We start from the raw sequence: 11158 nt of genomic DNA on the forward strand, positions 1-11158 counted from the left end.
TGTATGGTTGTGAATTCATCTGACTTTCACTCAAAAAAGGTAAAATTTCAAGAGATTGGGATTATTATTTATTTATTTCCTATGGGAGCATATGGTAATGTTAATATGATTTCTAAGGAACCATATTATATAATCCACAAAAGGAACTGCCATTTGTCATTCTAAGCTTTAGAATTGAAGGGATGAAATTAGATATAATTTTCCACTAACGCAAATCCATTCATTTTTTGAGTTTTAATTTTGTGGAATTGGATTCAAATTTTAATTATTGTTCTTAATGATTTTTTTTTTTTTTTTTTTTTTTTTTTTTTTTTTTTTTTTTTTTTTTNTAAATATAATAATAATAATAAGTCGTATTAAAAAGTGAACATTTTATATATTGAAAAAATAAAATAAATAAATAAGTATCTCTAGAAGGTTCAATGTTGTGTCAATTGCCTATTGGTCATAAATAAAAAATTATTTTGAAATTCTCCGTCTGAAGAATTTATGTAATGATTAATAAAACAAGCACAAGCACCACTTTGACTCACGCGGTTCATTGCCATAACTTCAGAGAAAGACGACACGTGGCTTGTAAATGTGTCTATATTAGATATAAAATTAATTTCAAATTAAAGTAAAATTGATTAGAGATTTACTAGTAATTTTTTAAATTTTAGATCAAATAATAGATTTACTAGTAATTTTATTCTTCTCTCATCCTTTTAATTATATTAAATTGTGGTTGGTTAATTTCTCTAATATTTTTTTGGGGTTTTCTAATAATTTCTAATTAACCATTATATAGGAATATAAGATAAAGAATAGTTTAACAGTGTTAACACATTACATATTTGTTTACTATCTTACATCTTATTGTAAGGTCGTTAATCTCAATTTGGGTTAATTAACTAAATAATTTAATAAAAAACAATCGTAAATTTTGCTATCTAACCCATAGATTGGTTCATAAATTGGAATTCATATGATCTCCCAAATAACTTAAAATTAAAAAGCTTCACCAAACATGATCGTGAAAGCACTTAAACAATAATAATAATGGTACGCACATGAAGAAAAGATATAAATTCTTTAATATTATCTTCTCAACATATGAACACAAACCACAACGGCCTTTGTAATAAAAGTCAAAAAGTGGAAGAAAGAAATGCATTTTTTTTATGTAATGAAAATGCATGAAACTAAGAACGATAGAAATAGATGATTCAACGAAACTGCTACGATGCGACGGTTTCATCATAAATAATCGTTTGATATAATTTAAAAATGTATATATCTCTTATTCATCGATAAAAAAAAAATTCAATTAGAATCGGTAGCGATTTGATAGAATAATTGGAATGAGAGAAAGGGAATAATTTGAGAGAGAAGTAGAGAGGTAGGAAAGGAAGGGCGGTAGTGTGTGCTTATTTGATGGCCACTACACTCACCAACTCCACTAAAGTGAGGAAGAAGGTACTAGAATTGCCAAAATGAGTTTCAAAACGTAAGCTTTGCGAGGCCTATAAATAAGGGACCATAAATCCCATCAATTCCACGCATCAAAAATCAAACCTTTGGCTTACGTAAAGCATCCCAACACTTCCCTTCCCTCCTATTCTCACATAACCTGCTTTTAACTTTTCTCTACGTTATTGAGTTTAATCATCAATGGCTACCACCGGGGCTATCGGTTTGGTGCTCTTGGTTTTGTTAATGGCGGACTTAACTCTTGCTGCTAGATTCCTTAGGGGGTACGGAGGTGGTAGTGGTGGGGGTGGAGGTGGCGGAGAAGGTTCAAGACCTTGGTCAGGTTCGGGATATGGTTCGGGGTATGGCTCTGGGTATGGTTCGGGATATGGCGATGGTGGCTATCCTAGATATGGAGATGAAGGGTATGGGCCATATGGGCCATATGGGCCATACGGGAGTGGTGGAGGTGGAGGGGGAGGAGGAGGTGGTGGTGGGGGAGGAGGCGGCGGTGCAAATGGAGCCGGGTATGGTCACGGGTTTGGATCGGGAAGTGGGTCAGGGTATGGGTCTGGTGGTGGAGTAGGACGTGGCGGAGGAGGTGGTGGAGGAGGTGGCAGAGGTGGAGGAGGAGGAGGAGGCTCAGGAATTGGAAGTGGTTCAGGATATGGCTCGGGATATGGGAGTGGAGGAGGGTATGGAAATGGTGGGGGTAGAGGTGGTGGAGGAGGAGGTGGCGGCGGAGGCGGAGGCGGAGGCGGGGGCGGAGAAGGAATGGGAGGAGGGTCCGGATATGGTTCGGGATATGGGTCGGGATATGGAGGAGGTGGGGATTAAGAATGGTCATGAACATAATATATATATATATATATATGAGGTAAGCATTTGAAGAAATAAAGAGTGTAATAGCAGCGTCGACTTAGAAAGATGATAATAAAATGTGGTGTGTTTGTTGTATTGCGAGGCTTCAAATAATATATCTTCCAGTTATTAACAATTTTACTCTCTTTCTTATCATCTCTTAATCAATAAAAGCTACTAATCAAAAGGAACGTAAAATAGAGAGGGGAAATAAAACCAAATTTCAAAAACAAAAAATCTAAAAGACCAGATCTATCTTAACTGTAGAACATAAAATATTATAAACGATAGGAAACACTCAACAAATTGAGTTCCGACATGTCGACATCTAGCAAAACGACTAATAGAGTTGGGCTCAAATTCATGAGGCCCAAAAGATGGCCCAGAAGCCCACATGGGAGGTATATGCATATATATGATAGTTATTGCTAACAGAACATACAAGAACAAAATCTCTCAGCAAACCCCAACATAAAGACTAAAGAATTCACCAATTAATAAAAATAGAACATCCTAAGAAGCTACAATCTGTTGTGAAGAGAAGGCAGGTTCAAACAATATAATAGAGATAAAGCTCAAAACATAAATATAAAATAAATTCAAGGCTACAATTGTATAAACAACTTGACACTGCTAATCTTTCTATTTGGCTCATCAATCAAATTATGGCGTTATCTCTCTCAACGCACCAGGACATCTTAACTCTATTTTTCCGCTCATTTCCATTGCCATTGCCATGCTCTCCCTCAATGGTAAAACTGAAAATCTCCCGGCCTTGCTTCTACAAACATTCAGAGCTTTCGCCATTCTATCACTGTGCTAGAACCTGCATCGATTCGATAACGAAAAAAAATGCTATAGATCGTAACAGAACTGTACAAAGCATCGTTAATGGATTTCAAAGGCATTACCCTCTCAGAAGCATATGCTACTTTCTGCAGAATCATCGATTCAGCAGCGCGGATTGCTCTTTGTGACCCCGTAATCGTTACTTTCCTGCAAATTGTGGACCAATCAAGTATGCATTAAAAATGAGAGTTAGATTAAAATTTTAGTTCGTGAGCTTTGAGATTTGTACCAATTTAGTCTCTAATCTTCCAAATTTACGAACTATTTAAAATTCACATACGTACTAGACATATAATTGAAAAGGGTTCCATTAGACATAAAATGAAATTAAGTTTAATGACTTGTATTTGTCACGAAACTACAAAATTGAAAGTTCGATCTATGAGAATTTTTTAAGTTTAGAATCCAACAAACGAAAGACCTCAAAGTGCACGGACTAAACTTGTAATTTAATAAAAAGAAACACCCTAAAAGAGTCCGCTGGTCAAAGAAAGGCTCCAATCAAACAAGATAAAACCTAATGGATAATTACAAAAATCTTTACATATCATGCCTCTCTTTGGATCTCTGCATGCGTAAAGACTTCTATAATTATCCATTACGTTTTATGTTTGCTTCACTGGAGTCCTTTGACTTCATGGTAACAGTTGCATATTTCCCTAAAACTTTCCTATTTCTTTTCCAGATCAAGTATACAACTGTTACCATGAAGAACTTACAGACCAACAGTATAAAGGGAGTAAATATATCAAAAGAACCTCTGTACCTGTCAGTGGTTCCGGACATGAAATCTCCCCTATCAGATATCTTAATTCTGGCACCACTAGCCTGTAATAAGAAACGCTTTTGAATGTAAAAAAGTAATACATGAAGTAACATTTGTGACTTGAATATTATCAACCTTGCACGGAAAGGAAATAGGAAGCATTGGAGGTGGAGGGGTTTACACAAACCTGACTAATTTCCAGTATGTTTCTTCCACCACGACCAACAACTAATCCGATGTGGCCATCTGAAACGCCAATAGTCAAGGAGTTATTCCGTTCCTCCTAGACAATTTCAAAAGATCTTCTGTCAGCAATATCATAAAGTCACAGAGACGTATAAGAAATATATATGTGCAATTGCATAAAGTCCTCATTTCATGCAGTTGCATGCATTGCAAACACTTTTTCAGCAGTTACTTGGAGGGATAGAGAGAAACATAGTTGTTAAAAGAGAAAACCAGTATCTAGATTCTTTTAAGTCTACAGGGATGGATTGAACAGCAACAAAGAGACGGATTAAACAGCAACAAAGAGACGGATTAAACAGCAACAAAGAGACGGATTAAACAGCAACAAAGAGACGGATTAAACAGCAACAAAGAGACGGATTAAACAGCAACAAAGAGACGGATTAAACAGCAACAAAGAGACGGATTAAACAGCAACAAAGAGACGGATTAAACAGCAACAAAGAGACGGATTAAACAGCAACAAAGAGACGGATTAAACAGCAACAAAGAGACGGATTAAACAGCAACAAAGAGACGGATTAAACAGCAACAAAGAGACGGATTAAACAGCAACAAAGAGACGGATTAAACAGCAACAAAAAGACGGATTAAACAGCAACAAAAAGATGGATTAAACAGCAACAAAAAGATGGATTAAACAGCAACAAAAAGATGGATTAAACAGCAACAAAGAACGGAAAATGCATAAAATTTCTCTTTCAGACCACCATAATACAGGAAGGCTATCTACGGTTTTTTTCATGAAGCTCAATTGAGTTCTGCACCATGATAAATGGCTTCATTTACTCGCTCTCCTGTTTTCACTCTTCTTTTCTTTTTCATCATTACTTCGCTTCTGTTTACCCTACTGAAAGTTGAACAGCTAATCCACATTGTTCTACAATTTAGCCTTTTGTCGCAGTGAATGTTTGCTCATTGACAAAGAAATCCAGTATCAAAGGAACATATTTACTGCCTAATTTTGGCGTCAGGAAATTCTTGAATGTAAGGAAGTCATAAAATAACAGAAGCATCACATTGATGAGATTTAAGTCATTTTATCGTCAACATCAACTATATTAGTTAATACTACGCATGGCATGGGAATGTTGTTCAGACAATATAATCTATCATCCACATAAAACCATCGTTAATTATTTCTCAATTACTTTCTGGAAAATCTCATAATTACGATATAAATTGCCATGGTATCATAAGCCTGTACCAAATCCATTGTGAAAGAAAGGTCAGCAATAGTGATAATTTCCATGGTATCACAAACCTTGTTGTTCTGAAACCTCCCTCCAGTTCCTCCGTTGGATCCGGAGTTCATAGCATTGTTCATAGCATTGTATGATGCTGTAGCAAAAGCAAGTAAAAGATTAAATGGCTAAAGAAAATAACGAGAACAGCAAGAATTTACATGCGGGAAAGCTAGTTATTCATCTTTTCCTTCTTTTTCTTAAGTATAAATATTTTTCTTCAGTTGTGATTTAAACCTACAACTACACTACCTGTTTGATTTGCATAAAAGCATAAATTACTCATGTCATAACAAAGATAAGGCAACAGCATCACATATAGCAGATGAAAGAAAGTGCCCCAAAAAAGATGGACATTTTGTGAACCACAAAATGCAAGTGAGCGTTTAATAGTTTTTGTTCGGAATAATATAATACCACAATGAAATAGAAAAGCTAAATAAAGACATACTCGGGTATGAAAATGGATAATTCATTGACTGGGTGTAATGTGGATCCTCAGATAGCTTTGAGACAATCAAGTCAGTAGCTCGCATCTGTTCCTCTATGGTTCCAGACAGCGTCACCAGCCTATCAGTGGATCCCATATAGTTATTATCTTGTGGGGATATCTTAATGCCAGCTTGCGAGTCCTCAATAAATGTCCTGCATAATGGTACAGGTGCGTTAGTGCCCAAAAACACACTTTTATGGTGTTTTTAAGGTAGGCGACCATAAATGACAGAATACAAGTTTTCAATCAGACTGATTTTTTGTCGATTAGATGGAAAGTTACCTAAAGACATAACCTAACTATTAACCTCCATTGGGAGTTTCCAAGGAACTAACTAAACTTGCGTTAATTACAAAGGAGGTATAGTTACAAGACAAATCAAGAAACACCAAAAAGATAATTGGAATTTGGCCAAACCAGTAACAGCTGACAAGTTCTGTTTCATATAAAAAAGAAATAATAATAATACCAGCTGACAAGTTTTAAAACCAAATACTACTAACCACTAGAAATCATTAATGCAAATCAAGTTGAAAAAAAAAAATCTTTGGAATGATAAGTTAAATCATAATCGGAACTGTCACTGTCAGTCTTATTTTCTGATGTAGTGCACATGAAATAAGCAGAAGTTTTTCTTCTGGAAATTCTGATGATCAGACATTTTAAAGAGCTCAAAACTTAAGCAGCTGCTAAAGTTGGCCTGTCACTCCAAAGATCAAATGATATTATGTTCATATAAAAATCAAATGATAAATTTGGAATTCAAATAAATGATTGTGCACAAATGAAAAATGATAGAGAAAAAGTCAAAGATGCAAACAAAAATAAATTATATCCATGAGTGTTTGGTTTGGCGAGCACATACATTCTCACATGACAACGATTTGATCCTATAACATTTGGTTGGAAAGATAATAGTAGGATATTAAAATAATAAATTCGTAAGAATGTGGCCACCATAAATTGAACTCATTCCCTTTGAGTCATTTATTATTAAGATGGCTATTTTAACACTTAGATGGTTAAGATGAAAAAAATTATTGAGAAATTACCAAATCTTTGGCAACAATTTTAAACTGAATCAGAAGCCAATGGAATGATTATTTGATGCTCCTAAAAAGTCAAGGATTAGGTCATCTTCTAGCCAAGAAAAGAAGCAGAGTAATAAAGCATGATTTATGTAAATTTCAAATTTCTCTGATTATGGAAACTCTGTCCCTTATGTTTCTTCCTTTCCCTTTTCTTTTGCCCATTCATTTACGAGTCATTTATCCAACGCGACAAATTTTCTTCATATAGTTCTGGAATCTTCAATTACCTGACTGAGATAAACTACGACTGTTTTATGCATATCCTGTATGTGTAGGAAAGGTACACTCATTAAATCAATGTGTGTATGCAACGAAAGGAATGCCACTCAATATGCTTAGACAAGACGGCATAACCATCCTAGAGGCAACAATTATTTCCATCCTTTAATTAAATCTCAACAAGTTGAGATCATCTATCTATGGGCAGACTCTCTCTCTCCTATTTATTTATTTTTTTTAACCTCACGAACACAACACTCTGATACTCAAACATTTACTCCTTAACCATGATATGAAAACCCAAGGAAATCCATTTTGTCATCCAAATCAAAAGTCACGTGCAAGATTGAAATCCTTAAACAACATTGTTACAGTACCATTACTTGCTTGCTGTGAGGAATTATCATCTAACATACACCATTTATGGGTTGATAAAACTTAACACATAAGAGATCTGTCACAACATCAAATTCAATATGTGGTCTTTGGCCCATAGAGGTTAGAATACTCAAGATTGGCTTTAAAGAAACTGTCAAAGTTGGGCTCAGTTTCCCTCAACCCGTTGCCTCTGTCTTAGGAATGAAGAGAGAACTTAGACCATTGGTTTCTCCACTCCTCCTTTTCTGTCAATGGGTGGAATTCCCCTACGAACATATTTGGTGTGTGTGGCTACTTGCCAAAGACTATTGATGGTTGGCTCCTTGAAGTTTCTTGAGGTGGAAGCGTCCAAAAAGGCAAATATTGGCTGGAGAGAAATCAGACGATCTTTGAAGATAAGTCATCCTCTTTGAGACTTTCTTGTTGAAGTATATATATAGCTTACCGTTTCTTGGTAGAGTTTTTGTTTTAGTCACAAGAATTATTTTTGAAATTACAATCCTTCTACAACTTTTAACTGTTGGAAAGCTCTTTCTTTTAGGTTTTTTGTGGGAGGAATTTCACTCAACCCCCTGCCCCTAGGATGTATTTTCCTTTCTTTTTCTCTTAATACAATTTCGTTTCTTAAAAAAAAAAAAAAAAAAAAAAAAAAAAAAAAAAAAAAAAAAAAAAAAANATTAGATTGAACCATGTTTAACAGTAATTAAGTGGAGTTCAAATAGAAAACAGCATAATCTATCAAGTGGTACTTTCTTCCTGGACATGACTGAGAAACTTGAAAGTAATGGATTCTGACGAGAATGTGTACCTCCTTTCAATAAAAGCATAAACAAGAACTAGCATAATAGGATCTAAATCTGCATTCTACACAATTACCTATATAGACATAGAGTTGAAGGGAAAAGTTCCTAGATAAACAAGCCAGCAGTTGTTTAACAATCTGTGCAAGGAAAGTGAACCCTCATACAAATTTAGATAGAAAATACCTTCAAGGAACTATAAAAAAAATGTTCACTTAGCACTTTTTTTTCTGATCTGTAAGTTGAATAAATAAATATACTTAAAACCTTAATATCATAGATTGTCTAATAGGTCCCTAAAATTTAAAAAGCCTAAACTTCAATTTTGCGTTTAATAGATCCATAAACTTTTCTTTTTGTGTGTAATAGGTCCTGAACCTATTTTAATATTTTGTTAAAATTCACAAACCTAATAGACACAAAGTTCAAAATGTATGGACCTATTAGACACATAATTAAACACATAATTAAAAGATCATGTATCAATTAGGCACTTTTACAACTTGGGCTAAACTAATAATTTAACCGAATTATAATTAATAATAAACCGTTTAAGCTAGTAAATTATAAAGCAATTAGTAACCATGGTATTAGAAAAATAAGGAATAATCATCGTACTTTATAGTGGATCCTCCTTTGCCAATTATAGCACCACATGAACTATGGGGAACGATTAATCTCACTTTTGTTCTCGGTTCAGCATCATCTACTTCTTCAGCGTGAAGCTACCAGCAAACACAATTTTAATCAATCATAAATAGTGAACATTTAAATTCTAGAGTAAACTTGTACTGCATAGTGGGGTTACCTCACTCAACAACTTGGCAAGAACGAGTTCCATGGCCTTCAGTATTTCATTTATTGTTCCAGATACCATAATGATCCTATCAGTGGTTCCAGGGAAAAATTCATGATTCCTTGACAACTGGATTCGTGCACCAGATTGTGACTGGAAATCATTAATTGTTGAACCACCTTTCCCAATTACAGAACCAGCTGCAGCGTTTGATACCAGAAACCTAATATATGTAGCCTTTTCCATATTATCTGACAATAGCAATTAGGATGACTGAGACAACATTCATAAGCAGAAAAGGAAGTAATCTTGATATCCGCAAAATGTACGGCACATATGCACCATCAATTAATCTACAATGTTGAGAATGTGACAGAGCTAAAGCCTTTGATATAAATCATAATTATACATTGTAAAGAATCGTGCATATTCCAGTGTAGGTGGTAAATATAGAACGTCTTATGAATCCTTGCTTTCTCATCAAATTTTACATAAGACTATTTACTGCGTTTTCACAAAAGAAAAAATGATAAACATCAATGGTGAAGAAGAATTGAGGAAAGGTTTTTATCTACATCCCAATCCCTATTAGAAGAAATCGTCATACAGATTCTCATTGAGGCAATTTCAGGAATTAAAATAAGAAATACACGGGAAAAACAAGTTCGTCATGTGCAAAGAGCATTCAACGTTCAGCTGCCTTCGTGAAATTATAGAAGAACCAATGGTTAAAAGACAGTTTAAATACTCTGCTTGAACAAACTTGAAACTTATCCTTTTTCTACTTGCTGTCCAATCACCAAAGATAGCGAACTTTCGACTATTATGACATACACCAGGAGACGCAGTGCGCTTGTTGTCAATCGACGGATGAACCGGTGGCAATGGCACTTCAAGAAAATGACAACTGCTCCCCAATTCATTCGGTCAACTGTGATAAATCTCAATAGACTAATCCTTCCCCCAGACCAAAAACAAAAAAGACCTACCAGAAGTCAGACTCTCTTCTTCTAAGCTTTCCAGGCAAAGAAGCAGGAGTCTCCAGGCCATTGGAGGTCGAAATTGCACGATTTCTCATTCCCTCCGACGGCACAAATAAATCAAACAAAACACTTAAGGCAAGGGTTTAAATTCAAAAAATAATGAAAAAAATAAGAAGGTTGAACAGAGAGAGAGAGAGAAAGAGAAAGACGCAATTGCATCATTCGTCAAACAAACCGATCTGAAACAAAAACACTCGCATACAAGAACAGCTCCAAGTATACACAATTCTTACAAAACAGTGAGAGTAGGAATCAAAATGTTGAAAATGACAGTAAAAGAGCGATTAAAATCAGATCAGATACCTGAGTTCGGAGATTTTGGCGGCGGTGGAGATCGCTTCGTAGGTGCCTCCGGAGACGAGACGTATGAGGACTCGGTGGACTCCATTCTCCTTCCTCCTCCTTCACGGCGGCGGCGGCGGCGGCGAGAGAAAGAGAGATAGAGTTGCAGAGTAGTTGATAAATGGGGAAGAAGGTGTGGCAGAGCGCTCGCAAAAACTCGACTCGTTCAACACCAAAGCCAAAATGGAAGCTCAAGTTGAATATGCAGTTATATTTTTCCTTTTTATTTTGTATATTTAATTATTTTATTGGATTGTCTAAAAAATACAATTTTTTCTTTTTCTTTTTTTCTTTTTTAATAATAAGGATATTTTGGGGGCGCGAAAACCCTTATCTGCGATTGAGTCTTTACGTAATTATTAGGGTTAAGTACAAGATCCACTTTCCAAATTAGAGTTTTTTTTTTTTATTTATTTGTTCAATATTCGAAATTTTAAAAATTTATATAATAAAATGGTTGTCCAAAATTTCTAATTAATTTATTATTTGCTCGTCTATTTAGTAGATAGTCTTTCGGTCGAGCTCCAATCGCATTGGTCTTAATCGGACTTCGATCTACTTAGATTGAGTGGACC

General features: G+C 35.1%; 3 protein-coding genes across 3 annotated transcripts; 1 reads left to right on the forward strand and 2 right to left on the reverse strand.

Moving 5' to 3' along the window:
- Positions 1-1653: 1653 nt before the first annotated feature.
- LOC111808384 (glycine-rich cell wall structural protein 2-like) lies at positions 1654-2289 on the forward strand. Its single transcript, XM_023694320.1, has one exon. It carries the CDS (start codon positions 1654-1656, stop codon positions 2287-2289), a length of 636 nt encoding a protein of 211 aa, XP_023550088.1.
- Positions 2290-2691: 402 nt separating this feature from the next.
- On the reverse strand, positions 2692-10775 carry LOC111782096 (protein BTR1-like). The gene is made up of 9 exons (XM_023662890.1): positions 10545-10775; positions 9211-9449; positions 9021-9127; positions 5873-6066; positions 5442-5518; positions 4116-4211; positions 3929-3990; positions 3225-3309; positions 2692-3139 (listed from the first exon to the last, which is right to left on the reverse strand). Exons 1-9 carry the CDS (start codon positions 10627-10629, stop codon positions 3125-3127), a joined length of 960 nt encoding a protein of 319 aa, XP_023518658.1. The 5' UTR covers positions 10630-10775; the 3' UTR covers positions 2692-3124.
- Positions 9456-10532, reverse strand: LOC111782103. The gene is made up of 2 exons (XM_023662901.1): positions 10188-10532; positions 9456-10105 (listed from the first exon to the last, which is right to left on the reverse strand). The coding sequence occupies exons 1-2, from the start codon at positions 10274-10276 to the stop codon at positions 9826-9828; spliced, it is 369 nt and encodes a 122-aa protein (XP_023518669.1). The 5' UTR covers positions 10277-10532; the 3' UTR covers positions 9456-9825.
- Positions 10776-11158: the final 383 nt, after the last annotated feature.

This window comes from Cucurbita pepo, chromosome LG01 (assembly GCF_002806865.2).
Source record: "Cucurbita pepo subsp. pepo cultivar mu-cu-16 chromosome LG01, ASM280686v2, whole genome shotgun sequence".
Classification (NCBI taxonomy): Eukaryota; Viridiplantae; Streptophyta; class Magnoliopsida; order Cucurbitales; family Cucurbitaceae; genus Cucurbita; species Cucurbita pepo.